This window comes from Eulemur rufifrons, chromosome 21 (assembly GCF_041146395.1).
Source record: "Eulemur rufifrons isolate Redbay chromosome 21, OSU_ERuf_1, whole genome shotgun sequence".
Classification (NCBI taxonomy): domain Eukaryota; kingdom Metazoa; phylum Chordata; class Mammalia; order Primates; family Lemuridae; genus Eulemur; species Eulemur rufifrons.
The window spans coordinates 9,171,434-9,194,848 of record NC_091003.1 but is presented as its reverse complement, the minus strand read 5'-3'; the positions used below and the strand labels follow the sequence as shown (position 1 = coordinate 9,194,848).

Here is a 23,415-nt window from a genome sequence, read left to right as displayed (position 1 = left end):
TTCTCATCTCTTCTCTCTTTCCTTTTCTCTTATTTCTTTCACCTTCTCATTCAGCTTTCCCTTTGCTTTCTTTTTCTTCTTACCATGTCTTCCTCGGTCTCCACTATTCTCCTACTCAGATATCTGCCCTCTGCAGCCCTGCCATCCTCCCTGTGCTCCACTCTCCCCAGCTCTGGGTCTGTCTTTCCCTGGTGGCAGGAGGTAGGGCCCCTGGTTCTCCTGCCTGGGCTGCATCCTGGCTGCCGCACCTGACCCTCTGCCTTTGCTGAGGGACAGGGTTGGAGGTGTGGTGGAAGCTGCTCATTCCAGGCCTGGACCCTGGGGCCTGCGAACCCAATCCCTGGCTAGGGGTGGGAGACCATTTCAATCTCGCAGAAAACATGGACCCTCTAGCTCAGCAGGTACACACCGGTACACACCTCACAGAGGCAGGACCACAGTGGGAGCTATATACCTTCCCTATCCCCTTCCCAATCTTGCCTTATTATTGGGATGTCCCAGGTGGGAGGGAGAGCCCAAGTCACCTGTCCCCTCTGTTACAGATGGGGAGTGAACCCACAAGAGGAGAGCTCTGGTGCCAGTGCCCCCTTTTAGCTTGATACTCTTGAGCAGATTTATTTTTCCCAACATCCAGCCTTCTCCCCACCCCGTACCCAGAGCAGGTAAACCTAAACCAGGCTCCTAAACCTGGAGTCTGGATTGGCCCGAGAGGAGCCCGATGAATTCTCTGAAACCGAATGCAGGATATTGAATTTGCAGCACCCTCCACACACCCACCCAAGGACACGTGTAGCTTTTAGTGGATTCTCAGTAGGTCGTCACTCCTCGTCCTCAAGGAAAAACAAAGAACAAAACACTGATTTTTGGATTTGGGGGAAAATGTCCCTAAATCTTTTTGTTGGAGATAATCAATCACCAGCACAGAACCCAGTCTCTGAATTCAGCCTTTAGAAACTTTAGCACAAGGATTCCTCTGTACAAGTGGGCTCATTCGTTGTCTTAGGGCATTTGATCTTCATGGCAGCCTGGAGAGGAGGACAGAAAGGTACAGCCTTTGTGAAAAAGAGACCAGGGGAGGGGAGGTGACTTGCCCAGGGTCCTATAGCTTGTATTTGGGAATAGAGATTTGAGGCTATTTCTTTCTAATTCCAGAAGTAGTTTCCTGTCCTGCCAGGTTGCTCCACAGAGAAGCAACAAATACACACATGGTCCCCATTTAGGGTGAGGAAGGGACCGGGTGGGGATGGATTTGGTGAAGAGGGAGGGTGGTTTGTGAAGGTCCCAATGAGAAATCTGCTCCCTCAAGGCCTCAGGGCTGAAGCACTGAACCCACTGGGATCTGGGATCGGAAGAGAACCTCAGGGTCCTCCACGGATGGCTTCATGCTGCTCTCAACGTGCGGGTGGGGAGGAGATGGAATGTTGGCCAGAGAGGAGAAAGTCCCATTCTCTTTCTGTGCAGCTGGGAGGGTGCAGGAAGCATCCCTAGGGAAAATTCGGAGTCTCCTTTCTGTGTAAACACGGTGTTTTGCCCACAGCATCCCTCTTGCTGTGTCTCCCAGCTGGTGCTGGCGCTTTCCTGGGCGTGGGCTGACCAGTGTTGGGTGCGTATCTGCTGGTACCCGACAACGCTTGGGTTGAAGCACCAGAGGAAACAGGACCATTTTGTAAAGGCCCCATATGCATCTCTCTGCTGGCTTCCTTCTGGGGGTGGGTCCCCGGTGCTCGGGAGTGGGACTGTGCCCAGCCTCACTTCAGCTCCTAGCCTTTGCTCCCCTGCCTGTGCCTTTGGGACTACTCTGGGGTGGGTGGCGCGCAGCCCTGCCACCAAATTCGGAGCAACCCCGCGAGTTTCAGGTGCTTGGAGCTACTCTGAACTGCCCGACTGCTATGCGTTTCCACCCCAAATTCCGGATTTTTAATCCAGAGCCGCCCTAATGAAATTAGGAGCCATTAGATCGCCCTCGCGCTGATGTCTCCACACTGTCCCCAGCCGTCAAAGCAATTTGGCTAAGCCGGGACGATGGCCGCGCCGACCGGAGGCTGTGGCGGCCGGCGGGGCCCCGCTGCGTCTCTCTGTCGCCACGCCGCCCCGGTCGGGCGTCGCTATCGGCTGGGGAGGCGGCCGGGCCACAGCGGCCTGAGATTAGAGCCGCGCGCCCGGGGTCGGGCCTCCCCAGGGCCGCGAGCTGCTCGCCCCTCCCCCGGCCCCGCAGCGCTCCCCTCCCCCCGCTCGGGTCTCCAGGGTCGGTCCCAGAGTCCTGCTCCAGGGTCATCAATGCAAACAATCAAAGACACTGAGACAACCTCGGCCGCTCCAGGTCCCGGTCGTGGGGAAAAAGCAGGCCAGACTTTCAGGACGTTAAATGCGGCGATTCCCCCCAATTCGGTGCGCAAGTATCGGAGCGTTTTGGTAAACATTAGCGTTCGCAGCCGCCCCGGAGCATCAAAACCCAGCCGTCATCAGAACAACAACCCCGCTTTTCCTGTGACTAGTCCTGGTTCCCGCAGGGACGTGCGGGCTGGAGATCCTCCCCCTAAAAATGATACTAGTAGTTGTAAGAATAACAGCTCGGCTATGGCGGCAAGACCCCACTTGTCCCCGGGAGCGCCCCTAACATGGGGAAGATAGGAAGGAAGGAGAAAGAGATTATTCCCAAAAAAGCAGACGTAGCAGCTCTGTCTGGGGCCAAGACTGGAGATAATTCTGGTTGTGACTCCAGAAATGTTGGTGAAGTTGGGGAAAGGGAGCCTCCTGGGAAAACAGCCCCTTCGTTGAGGGGTGGAGGTGGGGGCGCTTCCTCCCCACATCATCTCCCCATCCTTAGAGGCCAGACGCCCCCCTCATATCCTCTTTTTTTTTTTTTTTTTTTCATGAACTGCACTTTGCTTGTTCTCCAAACAAAGAGCCAAGATTTGAGGTTTGTTCACCCACCCGAAGTTTTTGAAAAAGGCAGTGCAATGAACTGGTGATTTTTCTTCCAGTTTTGCAAATATTTAGTCTCTTACCTTGCATCCCTTAGAGGTTGTTTTTTTGGGGGGTGGGGTGCGGGGTTATTTGTATGTTTATTTATTTGTTTGTTTCTCTCCCCCCTCTTCCAAAATTGCCACCCAGGTTTTCCCCAGACTCCTTGCTCCCAACTCGCTCAGCTCCTGTTGGGGGCGGGAAGTGCCCTACGCAGGGAGTTAATTTATTAAGCAAACTTTATTAAGATCTCTGATTTACTGCCCTGTGTGCCTTGGGTAGATTCCTGGAATATTACCCTGGCTTTTTGGGTTGGAAATTGTCATATTTGAAATGTTTCTTTTTAATGAAATCACTGGCTCCTTTTCAAAACAGGAGAAAAAAAAATCTGTTTTTCCGAGAGCCTATGTAATGAGGCTAATTTGGGGGGTGGGGAGCGGGGTTTTATCTGGAAACAAAGGGAGTTTTGATTTTCCTACAATCTCATTTTCTTTATTATTTTTAGATTATTCTAAATTCCATGCACAAATACCAGCCCAGATTACACATCGTGAAAGCGGACGAAAATAATGGATTTGGCTCCAAAAATACGGCGTTCTGCACCCACGTCTTTCCTGAGACGGCGTTTATTGCGGTCACTTCCTACCAGAACCACAAGGTAAGCCCTACACCCAGGAACCAGCGTCTGGGGCTGCCTGTTCTTTTGCATGGATCTATAGGGGTTTCCTGCTCGAACTTCATGCTTTAAGGGTGGCTTGGTTCTTCCAATAGCTAGCAAATAGCGGGCACTAACTTTGACCCCAGGGGACTGGGGTGGGGACAAAGCTGTAGCCTAAGGATCACAGCTGTTTGTGCTAATTCATGGGCTTGGCACAGCTGTCACAACCACACGTATATACACACCAGTTAGAAACAAACTTGCCAAACCAAAGATGGCCACACACTCAAATGCCACAAGAAGGCAATACCCATGGAACTCATGAAATGCTTAGTGGAAAGACAAGTCACTCTATTGCGTGGCTCTGTTCTCTTGGGTGGGGGCCTGGGGCCACCCTTCGTGGGGCCACCTTTTCTGTTGGGGTCAGTTTCCTCCTTTTCTCTACTCTGCCTTTTAGATGTATCTCAGCTGGTGGCGGGACAGGTGGCAAATTTGCTGGAAACCTTGGGATTGGACTTTCTGGATGCCTTCCCAATTGTTTCAGCAACTATTAATCCCAGACCACATTCTCAAGCAAGATTTACCTTGTTAAAACAAAAATGGAGTAACCTATGCCATTGGCAGTCCTGGGACTTAGATGGCAGCCTGCGGCCTGGGGAGGGGAGCCGTGGGGCACACAGAGCACATGCATTTTTTTGGAGAAGGTGGCCACACTTTGGTGTAGAAGTGGCACAGTGCCAGATGAGTTGTGTAAATGTCAGACTCCATGTTGTTCAAAATCCAGGCCTTGATTTTGGCATTTCAAAGTTTGACAATGACGTTGGAGCAGGCCACCCGTAACCACAGATTGGGTGGGAATATCTTCTATTTTTCCCCTGGAGAAAGAGCATGTCTTGACTTGTCATGGTTCACCTCTGTTCTTTAGATACCTGAGTGCATGTGGATTCATTTGATTGTGGGTGGCGGGAGGGATTTAATATTTCCTAAGCCTTGTTATGAAAAGATCTGGAATCGGAGAGGCAAGCAATAGATGTTGGAGTAGTAAGCTGTGATTTGGGCTTAGATGGCTGTGGGAGGGCAAAATAGGCAGGTCCACATGTGATCTGCAACTTACCTAGATGGATGTGGGGATGGTGGCACCCCTCCCCCTTCATACTCCTGTTCCCACTAGCAAGCATCTTGCAGGGGCTGTAGAGCCTCACAGGAGAGGCCAGAGAAGGGCAAGAGGCAGGCTTTGTACCCTGAATCCTCCAGTCACCCTGTGAAGGGCATTGCAGGCTGGGTTGGCAGATAATGCCCCCACTGCAGCCAGGGCTGTTACAAAATGCCTTGAGTTATCTCCCAATCCAGGTTGTCTGTGTCCGGGCCGAGCTGTGATGGATGGTCCTCCCCAGGCTGCAAGGCCTGTCTTGGAACCCAGGTCTAGAGAGACCTTTCTTCCCTCAGAACACAGTGACATTTTAAAGGGGAAGGAGGAATTTTCTGAGTTCCCCCTGCTTGTTGAACCAGCATGAGCAAAACAGTGAAGGTCAAATGCCCTGAAAGTTGCAAAGCTATTTTAGGCCAATTTGAGTTTGGCTCCTTGAAACCAGTTTCCTTGATGGCTACTATAAACCTGTGTTTAACTTTGTAGTGACAGTCTCAGGAAAAAAAAAAAAAAAGGAAAAAAAATAGCAATAAGAAAGCTCAATTCCACATATACGTGCTTATCGACTCCCCCACCCAACAGAGGGTCCAAAAATATGTGAGATATTTTTTTTTCTGTCCCCCAAGAAAGCCCAGGTTCATACAGGAAGGACAGGAAGGGGCGGACATATAAAAGTGACCTGCCAAAAAGCCATGTAGGTACTCGGGTTCTTTGGGGGAAATTCTTAAGTTCTGTGTAGTAATGACTTCGGGACCCATCAGATGTGGAGAGGTCTGGGGAAACACACACACACTCTCTCTCTCTCCTTCTCTCTCTTTGTTTTTAGCTTTAGCTTTAGCTTGGGAGGCATAACTGTCTCCCAATAAACTGCAATATTTGAGGTACACAATTTGATAAATTTGACATATGTTTGTATCTACAAAACTGTCACCATAACTTCAGGTTACACCCGACACCCCCCAGATTTCTATTTTAAAGCAAATTTCTTTTCCAATGCATGCACGTTGTGATCTATGTGCATGAATTTGTGGCAGCCCAATGGGGTGTGTATGTGTGATTTTTTTAGTACAATCTAAGGAATCGTGTCTGAATGTTCACGGATCTAAAAATGTGTGTCTCTAAATACACAGTTGGATATATGTGTATTTGGTGACCACACAAAGGGTTCACACATAGAAATTTCTATTTTTTTTTTTCTTTGTTGGTTGGGTCAGGGATCCCAGATGAGCTACACGTAGTCTGTTTAGCCAGGCTCACAGGGTCCTTGACACCCAGAAGAGGGATTTCACAGGAGACAACTTTCTGTTACCCTCTTCCACTTCTGACGTGTAGCACACTGAAGGCACTTAGTTTCTTTGTGAGGAGTGAGTCCAAAGCAGCACGATTTCCCAGTCAAGTTCAGGGCCCCTGCAAACCTTTCCTGCATGGATATATGATGTGTGATTTAAATAAGCAGGCCAGGGTTGCCTGTGATTTGTGGACTCAGTCTTGATACTTTATTGTCCCACCTGGACGGAGTGTTGAGACTTCTGACTTCATGGGTAGAAGCCAGCTGAGCTCTTACTCACCATGGAGCATGGTTAAGGTGTGGACTCTGGAGGCAGACTGCTCAAGTTCAAATCCGTTTGATTTTGGGCAAACGCCTTAACTTCATTTCCCCATCTGTAAAATGGGGATAATAAAAGAACTTACCTCATAGGGTCGTTAAGAGGATGAAATGAGATAATCCATGGAAAGTGTGTAGGGTAGGGCCTGGCACAGTATGTTAGTAATGATTGATTGGATCATTGATTGACTACTTAACTGTTTCATTTATTCACAGGACATCTCCCTCCAAAATGCAGGCTCCAGAAAACTCTGCCTACTCACTGTAACTCCTTTCCTGGCTATTTTAGAATCTGAAAGACTGAGATTTTAAATAAGTCGTTATTACTGTGGTTGAAAAACAACTGCAAATGTTAGTCTTTGTGGTTTAGTTGGCTCATTCCCTGATCATGTCGTCAATTCAAGGACTATTTGTCTAGCCATTCCGCTTTGGATAAATGACCAGGGAAAGAAAAGCAGTCCATGTGATTAAATTGCTAGGACAATTTGGGAAAATAAGAGCCATTGTTTCTTTGGTCCAAGGGCTCGGTGCCTTCGGAATGATCCTTCTCCACTTGGAGGCAGGTACCAGGTGGAGGCAGGTATGTGGCGAGGGGTTCATTTCTTAGACTGCAGTCACATACCTATATACCACAGGGCTCCTAATGACTAGACATATTTCCTCAGCCCAGCTGTGATCCTAAGCTGGATTTGGGAGTTATTTCCCCAGATGGTTGACAGCTTGAAAAAGATATTTAAAAACTCAAATCTTCCCCAGTGACATTCATTCCGTGAAACACGTTTTTGTAAAGTTTTCACTGCAGTTGTCAGCAACTCCCAGGGCAATCCCTAGAAATATTTAGGTGTTAAAAAAAGGTCACGTGGGCATTTCATTTCCCTGTTCTTGCAACAATGGCTGTGTATGCAAGCACGACTATCCCCTGATATTAACTCACTCTGCCATTAAAAGGCATTTTCCTCCTGCTTAAATCATTGTGTAAGGGGTCTATATTTATGAGGTATGAGCTTTCTGGTTGGGACCAGGAAATGAACCCTTAATAGAGAGACATAATTAAGATTTTTGGCCCTCGTGAGGGTTTCTCAAATTTTTTTTATTTTTTTCAAAAGCAAGAATTCACAACAATTATTCTCATTAATTTTTACAACCTCTGTCTTATGGGTTGGAGCTGGTATTTATATTCGTTTTCCCCCACCCCCCAGCTCTCCCCCGGATATCCGGTTTTATGTCGATTTTGAAGGGAGTACATTTGTATGGTGAATAGAAGTCAGTTGCAGTGGGGCCTTTTGGTAGAACTTGGGCATCCAGGTGTATCAGTACGTGTACTGAGGAGCTAACACGCAGCGTATCAGGAAGGGAATTTTATAAACAGGATTATAGTTTGGGAGCGGACATGTACAAAATCAGACAGATATTTTCCCCTGGAGATAAGTGTGTATGTTAACATTTCTCCAGGGTAATTTTTATGTCATGTAGGCCTGTATACTTAGTCTGCAGAAGAAGTTGTATGTAAGATCCACGTACCTAGGCATATGTGTAGCAAACTGTGCTTATCGTATGCAATGACGTTTTTGCAAGCTATGGTGATAAGCATAAGAACCAGGTAGTAGCAAGCCTGCTTGAAGTGCAAGGAATGGGTTTGAGCAAAAGGTTTTTGCTGATACAATAAAATTCATTCTTTTCTTTCTTCCCCCCCCCCCCCCCCGGGACAATTTCTTGTCCTGAGTTCTTGGTGTTACGGTGACATTGTGGACTGGGCACTAATTCCACCCTGATGCCACATCCTCACTGTCTTCCACATTTGCTTTCATGACTAGGGTGGGGTGGGGTAGGCTGGGAGAAGGGGGGAGGAGTTCCTCCACTTCTTTTTATTTTTATTTAATTATTTATTTTGAGACAGGGTCTCGCTCTGCCGCCCAGGCTGGAGTGCCGTGTCGAAATCATAGCTCACTCTTGGTCTCAGGGGATCCTCCTGCCTCAGCCTCCCAAAGTGCTGGGATTATAGGCGTGAGCCACCACACCTAGCTAATGTTTCTATTTTTTTATAGAGATGAGATTTCACTATGTTGCTCAGCCTGTGACACCCCTTTTTAAATGATCTACTTTTAACTTAACTTTTTGTTAGTTCATTTAAAAAATGATTTACGGTCAGTTGGGTGGCATTTTATTGTGACAAATCCTGGGTGAGAAAGAAAGTCCCATTAGTGATGGGCTTTTAGACTCTTAAAATACAACTGAATTCGGGAGTGCACATCTTAGAGACTGACTGGTTTTCCAAAGGATGGTATAGACTTTTCTACTCATTCTGAAGAGTCGAGGCAAAATCTGAAAGCTGCAGGAATGGGAAAAATTAAAAAAAAAAAATGAGGCAGGGAGGAATGTCTACACATGCACATACACACATGCACAGTTACATACATGCATATTTTTAAAAATATTTTGAAATAGGCTTTATTTTTTAGAGCAGTTTCAAGTTCATAGCAAAGTTGAGTGGGAAGTGTAGGGAGGTCCAATATACTTCCTTTCTCTGCCTCCAGCCTCCCCTACCATCAACATTCCCCGCCAGAGTGGGACATTTGTTACAACTGATGAGCCTACAGTGACATATTGTTGTCACCCTAAGTCTGTAGTTTACATTAGGGTTCACTCATGGTGTTCTACATTCTATGGCTTTGGACAGATGTATGATGACGTGTCTCCGCCATTATAGTATAGTACAGTATAATGTTGCCATTGCCTTAAAAGCCGTCTGTGTTCCGCCTTTTCATCCCTCCCTCCCCTCAATCTCTGGCAACAACTGATCTTTTTACCTTACTTGGTTTTGCCTTTTCCAGAATGTCATATATTTTTAAAATGTTAATTAGATTTATATTTTTATTGTGAACACACACATGATAAGTAATTATATGTTCATTATAAAGTCTTGGAGTTAGAGGCAAACCTTATCAGTCATCTCTTCCAGAAAACAGAACAGACAAGAATGCTCCTCTTCAAATGAAGAAATTAGAGTATGCATTCGCTTATCACTCCAGGACAGTTTTTCAGAAGTCTATAAATATACCACTGGAGTAGGTGAGATGATTTTTAGGGGTACTTGACTGTGATGAAATCACAGTCACATTGAAAAAGTTGTTCTCTTTTCAATTATCTCTTTAGCTTTGTATCAGAGAGAGGCTTGGTTGAGTAGTATTTTGCATTAAATACTTCTCTAAAAGGGTCTGATCTCCCCTTGCAACAAAAGCAGGCAGGCTTTGGGCACCAGTAGAGACAATTGGATATATTGGGTTTTTTTCATTGAATAGCAGGTGATTCTAGTTTGTCATACACAGAAGTGATATAATATTTCTGTATGAAATGAATTTAAAAAGTGGTTTGATTTAAATAAAAATATTAAGCAAGCCAGTGTACAAGTGATCCATAATCGGTATAGCAATGATTGTGAAGAAAAACCTTGAGTGACTGACTGAAGTTTGAGTCATGTTGCCCTGGTGTCTCTAATGTGATTCTATATATGAAAATTGAATTCACATGCAATTTTTAGCAAACTCCATATGGATGCATTCTGTCACCTGGGTCTGCTACTGTACATTCACGCAGATATTAATATAATGTGTTGATGGTTTAAATTAAAGTTCTGGGCCTGGAACCAAAATGTTCAAAAAGACCCTGCTCTATTACTAAGCTTTGTACGTTACAGCACAGATTTCTAAGATAGAGCTCTCTCTTCCTTGCCTAGGACATTAAAGAGGTCTGCTGTTTGTGCAATGATTATCATATACGTTATCATTATGTATGTTGGTGTCTATTTTATTAGGCACTGTTTTCCACCTGAGCTAGCAAACGCTGTCTGTGAAATTATGAAATAAACATGAAATGAGGCAGTGTAGGATTTTTGAAAGCAATAATCATGACATATTTTCTCCAGAAACACGTGACGGGGCCAACCCTTCCAAACAGAGATTACCACACCGCCGGATGTGCAACAGTGTCAACATGCACCACTTTCCAAAGGGAAGGGGTCCAAGTGTTCAGGCCTAGAGTGTGTTTGCAACACAAAATGTCAAGAGTTGAAAGGGCAGGCAGGCAGGCAGGCAGGAAGAAAAGATGGAAGGAAGGAAGGAAAGAAGGAATGAAGGAAGGAAGGTAGGCTGGAAGGAAGGCAGGAAGGAGGGAAGGGAGGGAGGGAAGGAAGGAGAGAGGAAGAAGGGAAGGAAGGAAGGAAGGAAGGTAGGCAGGAAGAAAGGCAGGAAGGCAGGAAGGAAGGGAGGGAGGGAAGGAAGGAGAGAGGAAGGAAGGAAGGAGAAAGAAAGAAGGAAGGAAAGAAAAGAAAGAAAGAGAAGGAAGGAAGGGAGGGAGAGAGGGAAAGGAGAAAGACAGAAAGAGGAAGAGAGAAAGAGAAAGAGAGAAAAAAGGAAGGTAAGAAAAGAAAGACAGAAAAGAAAAGAAAAAAGAAAAGAAAAGAAAAAAAATCTGCCTGGAATGATGCAGAGTATGACTCCAATTAATGGGCAAACCAAATCCAGGTTTTTTTCCCCTTTTAAAAGCAGTGTGATGGAGGACATTTTTCAAAGCCTCCGCTTGAATGAAGTGGTGGGTGGGTCCCGTTGACGTGCCCTGACTTAATTTGCTTCTTTTGGTTGCCAGAAGCTGCGTTTCCATGACATTTATTATTAGCTCATGTCCCGAGGTGGTCTTGTAACAATCAAGTAAAATCCAGCTCTCGCTCCCTCTCCCTCTTTCCTTCAGATCACGCAATTAAAGATCGAGAATAATCCCTTTGCCAAAGGATTCCGGGGCAGCGATGACATGGAGCTGCACAGAATGTCAAGAATGCAAAGGTAGGAAGGGGGACCCCCCAATTCCTCCCTCTGCACACAGGCCCCCATACCCCATGCCCCAGGTGAGCCGGCAGTGAGCTAGCACCACCCTCCACCTGCCTTCCTGCCCATAGAACGCTGGGCACAGAGAAATTGGGAGAATAAGCCCCCTCTGTCCCACTTTCTGGTAACCTTCATGTGTGGTTGCCACCATCAGACAAGTGAAACTTCTGGTGTGGAGAAGGTCCCCGGAGTTTGGCATTCTCCTCCTGCCTAGGGAAAAAAAGCGACGACATTCTCTCTTCTATTTTTCCTGTCTCTCTCTCTCTCTGTAGTGAAACCTTTTCTCTTTTTCTTCCCTTAAGTCACAGCCAATGCACGCTTTTGCTTTTGGCAACTGCTCTTGGTAAATGAAAGAGAAGTTAATGGCTTGATTTCCTGGGGGTGAAATACAGACGAATTTGACACCATGTGGTGTCCAGGGCACTGGAGGATTGGAAGCTGGTGCTAAAAATTGCTCGGTATTTTTACATATCCTGTGGTCATAGTCGCTGATATGATGGATAGGAGGCCCTGTAGCAAATGCACAGAGTGGGAATTTGGTCTGATTTGAAAGGATTGTATGAGCATTGCCAATTTTGTCAAACATTCTCTCTACCTCTTGATGTGCTTCCAAAATAACTTACCATATGGCAAGAGAATTAGAAATACATCTTGATTCCTTTGACCAAGAAGAGGGTTTTTTTTTTCCCCCTTTTCTTTCTTAATTTTTTTTTTTCCTGTTGGTGGGTTTAGTGTTTCAAAATAAAATGAGGTCATTTCGGATGTTTTCCCTTATTCTTTCTGGAAGACACGAAAAGGGAGAGTCGGGCAGATAGACAGACGTACTCATTCAAAGAAAGACAAGAGAATAAGAAAGGAAAAGGGAAAGAAAGGCCTTAGCTTTGTGGTTTTAACGTTGGGTTTAGAAATACGTGCCATGGAGAAATTGTTTTTAGATAGCAGGCTTACCAGATCTAATTTTGCATGCTTTTAAAAAATAAAGCAGGGCACAGGGGTGCATGCCTGTAGTCCCAGCTACTCTCGAGACTGGGGCAGGAGGATCGCTTGAGCCCAGGAGTTTGAAGCTGAAATGTGCTAGAACCATGACTGTGAATAGCCACTGCACTCCAGCCTGGGCAACGTAGTGAGATCCCTTCTCTAAAAATTAAAAAAAAAGGACATTACCTTCAAGTGTGCACACATACATCATACTCCTATGCATTTCTGTGTTCATAGTTGGTTTCCTTCATGGTTGTGAATTTAAAAGTTACTTTTTGTGGATAACCTAAGCAAGTTCTTAGATTATTAAAGAGGTTTTTTGTTGTTGTTTTAAACATCAACATTTCAAAATTGGAGTTTGATTTAGTCATATGGTGTTTGGAAAAGCTGACAACAAATATCACATTTTAGCTGAGAGGGGTCCAATTATTTATGGACCGAGCTAGGCTCAGAGTGCCAGGTTTTTGTTCCTATCTCATTCTGGTGGGTATTTGCCATTAAGGCAGCTTGGTCATTGCCACACAAAGTCATGTCCCAGACTTACAGACTGTGCAGGTGGGGACTGAGGGAAACTGCCCCGTTCGAGCCTGCAGTCAAGGGGTTTCATCGTCTCTCACCTCAGTTCTTGCCTCCTTCCCACAAGGTCAAGAGCAGGGAGAGAATAATGGATTTAGGATATCTCAGATCAGCCCCTCAAACTTAACTAATTACCATGTCCTACTGATTCAACCTTCATCGTTTTTTTGTTGTTTGTTTGTTTGTTTGTTTTTGTTTTTTTTTTTTTTTTGAGATAGCATCTCACTCTGTTGCCCAGGCTGGAGTACAGTGGTATGATCATAGCTCACTGCAGCCTCAAATTCCCAGGCTCAAGCAATCCTCCTGTCCCAGCCTTCCAAGTAGCTGGGACTACAGGGACACACCACCACGCCCGGCTAATTTTTTATTTTTTTTAGAGATGGGGTCTTGCTCTGTTGCCCAGTCTGTCTCCAACTCCTGGACTCAAGTGATCCTTCCACCTCAGCCTCCCAAACTGCTGGGATTACAGGAGTGAGCCACCATGCCAGGCCTGATTCTACTATCTTATGATATCTCAGAATTTGCCACCTTCTCCTTCCAGGCTGCTAATTTCAGCCACCACCGTCCTCACCAGCCACAGCCTCCTAACTGATTTAGACAGAATTCAGTCCTGTTCTCCTGGATTTTCTCCAGGCAGGTGCCAAAGAGATCTTTGTAAAACACAAATCAGACAAGGTCACTCTGCAATGAAGAACACATTCAAGCCCCCTGTTGCCCCCAATATAAGGTCCAGATGCCTTTGTCTGCTTGGCCACGCCCTTCCCATCTGGCTGGCCACCCCTCCAACTTTGTCCCTCGCCAATGTCCCCCTAGTATGTTTCAGTCATGCTAAAGGAGATGCTCCAAACCTGTGTTCTTTCCTTTATTTTGTCCCTTTGAATGCACATTTGGTCTGCCTCTAATTCTCCCTTCCTCCTCCACCTGGCACCTTCCAACCATCACTGGATCTCCTTGTGGCTCTTCCTCCCTCCAAGAAGCTTTCCCTGGTCACAGACCACGTGGTCAGCATGTGTCTCTTCCCAGGACCCCCCCACAGCTTTTCTATGTCAGGCCAGGGCTGTGCACTTTGGAAGCTGGTCGGACAGATGATAGACCTGCAAGGAGAGACTGGTGGGGACACGCAGGTGTTTGAGACATCAAATGTCAGCGATTTCGGGATCCTCTCCATAAGCTTTAGACAACACAGCTGTTTAGATATTTAGTTTGGTTAGATATTGGTTTAGATATTGTTTGTTTAGATAGAGTTTGTTTAGATATTTGGTTTGTATTGGCTGTCCTAACCATTCCCCCAAATTATTGCAGACTGAAAATGTACCTAAGTCTCTTTCCTGGGTAGGAACTTTGCAGACAGAAGGGAGGAAGGAGATGGCTGGTCACCAGGAGATGCTCAGTCGTTGACACTGATCAACACTGTCAGCCTAAGAGCAAGTGTGTCTTTGTGGCTGTTAGGAGTGAGCCAGGGGGCTAACCTGACCAGGTTGGGGGAGCACACAGGCCTGGTTTTCTGGACATGTCCTTGGGGAAGGGAGGGGAGTGATGCAGGGTGGCTCCTACAGAAGGCTTTGGAGGCCGACAAACCCGGGGTCAGTTCTTGTTCTGCATTTTATCAGCATGTGACCTTGGGTAAGTGATCTAACCTCATGGAGCCTCAATATCCTCACCTGCAAAAGGGGTGTAAAGAAATGCAGCCTCCACTTTCTAGGGTTCCTCTAAGATTTGCATGAGAAAATGCCTAAAGGAGCTTGATTCCTGGTCTACATTCAGCAAAATTGACCTGGCTTTGGGGAAAACTCCACAGGATTCCCAATTTTTCCCTCATTCAGGATTTATTTTGGGATAGAGTCCCAACCCCCAGGTTGCAGTAGGTAGTGACAAGTGGAGAATATGGCTCTCCGGAGTCAGCCGTGATAACGGCCTGGCGGGAACGGCAGGCTCACTGTTAATCTTGTAATCCTGTTTCCTGTCCCCCACACACCCGGTGACAGCTGGCTCCGGGAGAAAAGCAGGAGGGATGAAATTTCCTCTAATTCCAACAATTGGAAGAAGGCAGCGAAGTGAGGTTATGGAGAGCTGAGCATTACCTCAAAGTTATTCCACATAAATAACCTTTGGATGTGCTTGGCAAATGTCTGGGCACTCACCCCACTATCTCTTGGCCCAACTCCCTGTGTTTGGAAAATGCAGATGATGTCTTAGTTATTTTCCAACATGCATTTATGGTTTCTAGTTACAGAAGCAATCACTGCTTATTATAAAAATGTGAGAGCTATGGAAAAGCACAAAGGAGAAAATAAAATCATTTAAACATCCTGTCTCTAGCAGATTCATGAAAAGGTGTGCCAAGGTTATTTAGAAAGGTTAATTTGTGGCTTAAAAACATCTTCTCCTAAAAGCCAATATTTTCCCAAATTGCCGTGCCCCTGGACTGGTGATGGTGGGGATGGTTTTGGTGCACAGACACATCAGGTCTATGATTTCACAGATGTTACTGCTTAGAATGAGACAAAGTTCTCAGGAAGGAAGAAAAGAAGGAAATGAGGGTGGGAGAGAGGGAAGGGAAGGGAGTCAATTTCGGGCTGATTAAAGAGAAAATATTAACCAAATAGAAGTAAAGCTGGTATTAAGATTTCGGGACCACTGTCAAGATAATATGCAAACAATAGAAATACACATAAAAGCTCAACCACATATTAAACAAGATTTGGGAGCCCCATTGCTGTTTGGAACAATCTAGGCCCTGGTTTTTCATAGCACATTCCCTTCTTTGCACTTGGCTTCCATCTTCAAGGTGTATTTAGACAAGTTCTGAACTGGGACCGGGGCCGGGGAGGCTTTACCCAGAGGATGGAAGTAGAGCATGTAGGGGGCTTGGGATTGGAATCTGTTGGGAAGAAAGGTTTTTCCGGGTTGGAGCAGGGAGGAGAGGGCAGGAGTATCGAAGTCTAGGGGACTAGATTAGGGTCAGATTCTGAAGATCTCTGGAAGCCAGCTGGAGTGGCACTGTGACAGGTGCCACTGTGAGGAGAGTTGCTCCCAGAAGCATGGAATTCTAGAGACAGCAGGGACCTCAGGAGGCAGCATCTGGTCCAACCTCCCCCTTTTGCAGAAGGGGAAACTGAGGCTGAGAGACCCATTTATTTGTTCATTTTTTGATCTATTTATTCAACTGACACATTTATTATATGCTTATTGTATGCCAGGCATTGGGGATACAAAGATGACTCAACACACGTAGGAGCAGGGTCCACGGATGGGAAACAGGCTCTGGAGTTAGGGTCCAGGCTACTGCACTGAATGACTCCGAGGCTCCCCTGCTCCACGGAGCCTCTGTTTCCTCACCTGTGAAAAGGGACATAATTACAGAGCCTACCTCCAGGGCTGTTGGAAGGATGCAATGAGGTCATGCGTGTGTACTGGTTACCATTGCTGCATCACAAATGACTCGCAAACTTAATTTGGACTCACTGGGAAGCCCTGGCTTCCCACACCATCCCATCTGCTTTCCATGTGTGATGCTAAATCCAGATCAGCCACAGCAGGGCCTCAGGGCACCCCAGCTCCCGAGACCACTTCTCCCTCCCCGCCCCAATGCATCATCAGCCCACTAAAGGGACAAGGACATACAGACGACCTCAGTCCTTCTGTGCAGAGCTCTGTGACTATCAAAGTCCCCAAGTTTCCTACAGTTGCAATCTGCTGGCCCCCAGCAGTGCTCCGTAAATACTGCTTATGGCGAAGAAACCTGGCATGGCCGGTCGCCCTTGTGTGCAAGATGAAACAAGAAGGCACTTTGTTTTGTTTGTGATTTGTGGGCCAGGCATGCATTTGGGAAGGACGCATTTGGGAAGGACTCAGTTGGGCAGTTCTTGTTGGCAGGTAGGTGTTGGCTGGGGTGCAAGTATCTGAAGGTAGGTCAGGCTGGACATCTGGCTTGGTGCACTCCTACGACCCATAGACAATGCTGGCTTTTGGCTGGGACCTCAGCTGGCTTTCCCCTGGAGCCACTGAGCATGGCTTCTCTGACATGGTGGACTCAGGGTACTTGAACTCTTCCGTGGTGGCAGACATTGCCTGGACTTTGCTGACGTCACAGTGGAAGTCACATAGTGTCACTTCTGCTGCATTCTGTTGGTTGAATGTGACTCACTAAGGTGAGCCCAGATTCAAGGAGGAGGGACAAGGATTCCTTCTCAACCTGGAAGGAGTGTCAGAGAATGTGCCAACGTGTTTTAACAATGCCTTAGCATCACAAAAGGACATAGCACAATGTCTGGCCCAGAGTGACGCTGGATCGCTGTTAGGTGTTGCGACGTGGTCCATGTCCTGGTGAAGCCAGGAGCACCTGGCCAGGGTTGTGCAGCTAGTTCAGATGCAGAGCCCTGCCTGGCTGCCACTTGGTTTCTTCAGGATGGAGAGAACCTCCTTTCTATTATATTATGCCAGGCTGCTGCTTGTCTCTTTGTAATGTCACACCCCAGAATCGGAATGAGCAGCAGCAAAATATTTCCCCTTGGCACTTCTTGCTTCAGCTGGCACAGAATGGTCGTAAGCAATGACTGATCTTTTCACCCTAAGCTGTATTTATGGAACATTCTTGGGGGCCTAGCAGATTATGGCTTGGGGGACTTGGGTGGCCTCAGAGTTCTTCTTGGAAGGAATAAAGTCGTCTTTCCTTCCTTCCCGTCTTGGTGTGTTGCTGATGCATTGGGGCAGTCTGGACCTGGGGGACCCTGGGGCTCTGCTTTAACTGGCCTGGGCTTTGAGCCACCCAACCAGAGTGGAACATTTGGAGCCCAGGACGTCTGAGCTAGACTGAAGCCCACTCATCACTCAGCTCCAGTTCCTGAACATCAGGGGACTCTTCACACCCATATTAGAAACTGACCATTCTCACCCACCTCTGTGGGTGCAATATTCACCCCCTCCACCTTGTTCCTCTAGGGTGGGGTTTCTTAAACTGGATCTAAGAACCCCTTTTGAAAATTCAAACAAGAGACTCTCTGAAAAACTCTTACTATATAAATAGAAAAAAAATTTCGAACAATTTCAAAGGATTTGTAGGGTCTGGGACTCCTGAAACTTAAAATCTTTCCATTGGAGCCTTCCCTTCTCTATCCCTTCCTTCCCGATTTTAAATTAATTTTCAGCTCCTAACCTCAAATGATCATTTTTTTCAAACTGAAGGCTTAGCGCTCTGGTGTCCGCATGCTTGTGGTTCAAGGTAATTCAAATGCCCAATTAACAAGAAGTGATTTCCAAGACGACGTTCTGGAGATGGCATTAACTCCCCACTTACTGCTGTAGTTTTGCCCGGCCACACGGCTTCCTCCACAGAGGCGTGCATTTATGTCAAACAAGAGAGGGGTTGTGCTTGGGAAGTTGAGACAGCCTAAGTGAAGTTGTAAAATTGAGGTTTGTCTGAAAAGATCCCGTCTTGGGTCTCGGATCATTGTTACCTGTCAAGGACACGGATGCTCAGAACAGCCCCCAGGCAGCTGCAATATTACCTCGGCCCTTCCCGCCCACCCCTGGTCCAGCACACCTGCCATTCGGGGACGGTGCTGGGAGCAGCTCATTCACTGCTTCGTATTTTCCCCCCATCTTTATTGAGGCATAATTGACAAGAATTACATATATTTAAGGTCTACAACTTAATGTTTTGATATATGTAAACACTGTGAAATAATTACCACAATCAAGCTTATTTATGTATCCGTCACCTTACATAGTTACCATTTTATTTTCTTGTTGCTTTTTTTTCCTGTGGTGATAGCACTAAAGATACCCTCTTAGTAAATTTCAGTATGTGATACAGTGTTGTTAAATCTATTCAATTGCTACAGTAGCTCTCCACACTCATTCATCCTGCAGAATTGAAACTTTGTATCCCCTTGACAATCATCTCCCCCCATCGTTTCCCCCTCCTCCTGGCCCCTGGCAATCGCTGTTCTATTCTCTGCTGCTATGACTTTGACTATTTCAGATTCCACATATAAGGGAGGTCATGTGGTGTGTATCTTTCTGTGTCTGGCTTGTTTCACTTAGCGTAATGTCCTCCAGGTTCATTCATGTTGTCCCAAATGAGAAGATATCCTTCTTTTTTTTTTTTTTTTTTTTAGGTTGAATAGGATTCTATTGTGTATATATACCACATTTTCTTTATCCATGCATCCATTGATGGACACTCCTTTCCATGTCTTGGCTCTTGTAAATAATGCTGCAATGATCATGGGAGTAGAGATATCTCTTTAAGATAGTGATGTCATTTCCTTTGAATATATACCCAGAAGAGGGATTGCTGGATCAAATAGTAGGTCTATTTCTTAATATTGGGGGGAACATCTATACTGTTTTTCATGATGGCTGTACCTAATGACGTTTCTACCAACAGTGTACAAGCGTTCCTTTTTCTGCACACCCTCGCCAACACTTGTTATCTTTTGTCTTTTTGATAATAGCCATTCTAACATTCACGTGGCTTGGACTGACATTTCCCTGATGAGTAGTGCATTTTCTTGTATACGTGTTGACTGTTTGCACGTCTTCTTTTGAGAGATGTCTATTCAAGTCCTTTGCCCATTTTTAATATTATTATTATTATTACATCACTATTGAGTTGTCTGAATTTCACCCATCCACTTTGGAGCAGCATTTCTCAGATTTTTGGTAGACATCACAATTACCTGGGGCAGCTTGTTAAAAAAGCAGATTTCTGGGTCTCACCCTCAAAGGTGCTGAGTCAGTGGCTCCAGAGACCTGTCAGAAGCCACCCTTTAACAAATTGGCTTGGGTGACTGATGGAGGTGTCCCTTGTGACACGTGGGGAATCCCTTGGCCCTAGAGAATGAGGAATGGCGTGCAGGTGAATGCATGACCTGATTTTCTGGAAACAGAGCCCAACTTAGTGCTCAACTCCAGCTGAACATTAGAATTACCTATAATATTCCCCCGGACAATGTTTTATTATGAAAAACCTAAGACATATAGGAAACATGGAAGAATTGTATGGTGAGCACCCACGTCCTCACTGCTTAGAGGCTACAGTTAAAATTTTGTTGTCTATTTGCTCTGTCATCCAGCTTGCCAGCCTTATTTTTACTGATGCATTTCAAACTAAGTTGCAGACATGGGTACATTTTACCCTTAAACACTTCAACATGCACATCGTTAACTAGAATTCAATTCCTGTTCACAATTCTTTATTTTAGGTTAAGTGTGCCTAGGGTGAATCGCACAAATCTTAAGTACACCTTTCACTTTTTGACACACGCGCATACCTGTGAAACCCAAGCCGCTTTCAACATATGGAACGTTCCTATCACCCTAGAAAATTCTCTCATTCTCCTTCCCAGTCTCTCCCTTCCTCCTCCTCCCCACCAGAGGCAATTGATGTCCTGATTTTTCTCCACTATAGGCTAGTTTTTGTCTGTTATAGAACTTTCTATAAATGCAATCATACAGTGTGTACTCTTGTGGAAGGCTTCTTTCTCCTGGGGAGCTTTTAAAACTCCCAATATCCAGGCTGCTCCCCAGAACAATGACATCAGACTCGCTGGGGGTGGTCAGTGTTTTTTAAAAAAATTCCCCAGGTGATTATACTACATAGCCAAATTTGAAACCCACTTGCCTGGAGAGAGTTCCATATCTTTGTCCATCCCTGCTTCCCTGGCCCCAAGCCCTCTCTCTCAACTACCCCACCCCAGTATTTAATATCCTCACATTAAAATTTTATTTTCCTAGAGACCCATTCCCCTGTAGTTCTTTTTTTTTTTTTTTTTTTGTGGGGGGAGGGAAGCAGACTTTTATATTAGCACACAGAACATTTAATATTCTTTCAGAAGTAGTAGCTTTGGGTGACTTTGCCTAGGTCATCATTTGAACTGAAGGTCACCAGGAGGTCCTTGACTTACTTCTGCTTGACCAATGACCCCCACATGATTTCCCTCAGAACAAAGGAGGCCTCAACACACTCTCTTTGAGTACAGACAACAGTTTGAGAAAGGTCACTTAGTCCAGGCCCTTGGAGCTTTCCAGCTTCCGGAAGAACTGAGGCCAGCCACAAAAGCCTCCTCTCCACCATCTCAAATCATAAAAAAAAAAAAAAAAAAAAAAAAGAGACTAAAGCTGAGACATGGTTAAACAGGTTGAAATTCTTAGTTTTATAAGACTGAACTAAAATATTGAGCTGTTTGGTTCAGTTCTAGATACCTAGCAAGACTATTTGGCAAACTATTACCGTGAACTTATCAAAAGCTTACCTTGGATTGAGCTTTTTATTTTTTATTTAAAATTTTTTTTTTTTAGAGACAGGGTCTGACTTTGTCACTCAGGCTAGAGTGCAATGGCACCATCATAGCTCACTGCAGCCTGGAACTCCTGGGCTTAAGTGATCCTCCTGCCTCAGCCTCCAGGGTAGCTGGGACCACAGATGTGCACCACTATGCCTGGCTATTGCCCTTTTATGTTTGTAGTTTTACATCCAGGTTTTACCTTTGGGGCTCGCAGATACCGCGTGAGATGGGCCTCCCCCCTCCCCACTGTTCTGCAAATAGAGAAACTGAGACAAAGGGAGATGTTATGAATTGTCTAGGACTTTCCCCCATGATTTCAGAGCCGCCCCTAGTGTCAGTCAAAACCCTTTGTTGAATCACAGACTCCTTATGAGTAGCTGATGCAAGTATGGACTTCTTCCCAGAAAAATAGACCAGCTCTAAATACTTGATATTTTGGGGGTTCATAGACCATTCAAAGCCCTTGCAGGGTAAGAACCTCTGCTCTAAAATATAATAATGTGTGATGTACAAACTAGTGTTTATTGAGCAATGTGTACACACTATATGCTAAGCCTTCCCATGCATCGTATCACTTGACAACCTCAAGAGATGGCTATTTTATTATCCCCATTTTACAGATGGGACACTGAAGGTTGGAAAAAGGAAGAACCTAGTCAACACCCAGTGGCCAAGTTCATGGCTGGATGCTGAAGGAAGGCACATTCACCCAGCCTGTCTTCAGAGCCTGAACTCGAAGCTACCACCCTGATGTTATATTGTCTAAAGATTTAGCCAGGGTGACTCAAAGCCTCAGTTCAAAATTGTCATAAGAGATGGGTGCTCAGGGCCAGCGAGGGGGATGCTTTTGAATTTCTTAGCACCCCTGAAGTCGTATAGCCCTAAGACTTGGGTGAATCAACACTGGGAAATTTGCATAACTTCTTTGTGACCTCAGTTCTCACCAGCAAGATGGCACTGTGCCCTTCTCCAGCTTACTGGCATGGTGTGAACTGACTAAAGCGCTTTAGACACGAAGGAGAGAGCAATTATTTATTATTTGCACTGGGCTAGATCCTGCCTGGGGTACGCCATTCTCAGTCCCTGCTGTGTCCAAGCGTGTTAGATCAGAATAACTTCCCTAAGCGCGTGAGAAAGTTAATAAATCAAGAAAACTCTCAAGGGGTCATTTGGCCCTTTTTAAAAATTTTAATTGTAGATTAAAGGACCAGTGAGAAGAGGAATTTGCTCCCAGAGAACAGGGATTTTACAGTCCCTAGCCTTGCCCCAACGTACTGCTTTCAGTTGTTTGAAAAAGGCTGCCAGAAATTGGGTAAGCATCACAGGGGAAAACAAAACAAAACAAAAAAACAGCCCAACACACCAGCACCTCCGCCACCTGCTCCTGTGAAAAGGCCAATTCAGTCGGCTGCGGTGGAAAAGGTTCTCGGGGGTGTTCGTTAGCTGGAGGCTGAGGACGCAGTTTGGCCGTGGACTTCAATATTCCCTTGTAACGTTTTACAACCCAGACTCGGCGACAATGGCGTCATTCATTGCACTCGCTCACGTGGAGCAGAATGTGAAAGGGGGGCAGAGCTGGGGAGAAGCTGGTGTACCGGGTCTGACACTCAGGGTGAGCTGAGATACTCAGCCCCTCCCCTGGTGTCTGGTGGGGAGCCCAGACTCTGATCAGAGCTTGTCTGGGGGATGCAGGTACCACTGGTGGACACAGCAGAGAGCAATAGTGAGATATGATATTTGGTAAATTAAAGGTTCTGCAAATGGTAGGATTGTCCAGTAGATCTTGACATTGCCCTGGTGTAGCCAATATCCAACTCTGTCATTACCAGCCTGCTTTAAATGGCAGGATGGTTGTGTTTGCAGAGCAGTTGGTGTGCGGGAAGCCATTCCCTATTATCAAGTATTAGTTAGTTGACATGTGTGTTGGAATAGGACTGACCCTGGGGGAAGTTCAGCTTTACCTCTTAGCTGTGTGATCTGGGATAAGTTACTTAACATCTCTGAGCCTGCATTTCCTTATCACTAAAGCAAGTCTAATTGTGCCCATGAAATAAAGTTCTTGCCAGCATCAAATGGGGGAAAGCATGTAAGTCAACCAGTATAGTGGCCGGAACATTAGGAGGCACTTTAAGAACGGTATGACCAAGCACAGTGTCTCACACCTGTAATACTAGCACTTTGAGAGGACAAGGTGGGAGGATCGCTTGAGGTCAGGAGTTCGAGACCAGCCTGAGCAAGAGCGAGACGTGGTCTCATGCACCTGTGGTCCCAGCTACTTGGGAGGCTGAGGCAGGAGGATTGCTTCAGCCCAGGAGTTT

At 45.9% G+C, this 23,415-nt stretch overlaps 1 protein-coding gene across 1 annotated transcript in view; it reads left to right on the top strand.

The window, feature by feature from the left end:
• TBX5 (T-box transcription factor 5) overlaps positions 1-23,415 on the top strand; it is a 43,393-nt gene that overhangs the window by 5,437 nt on the left and 14,541 nt on the right. Inside the window, exons 5-6 of the mRNA XM_069497258.1 lie at positions 3,470-3,622; positions 11,119-11,210. Of these exons, the coding sequence (XP_069353359.1) occupies positions 3,470-3,622; positions 11,119-11,210 (245 nt within the window). The remainder of the gene's footprint in view (positions 1-3,469; positions 3,623-11,118; positions 11,211-23,415) is intronic.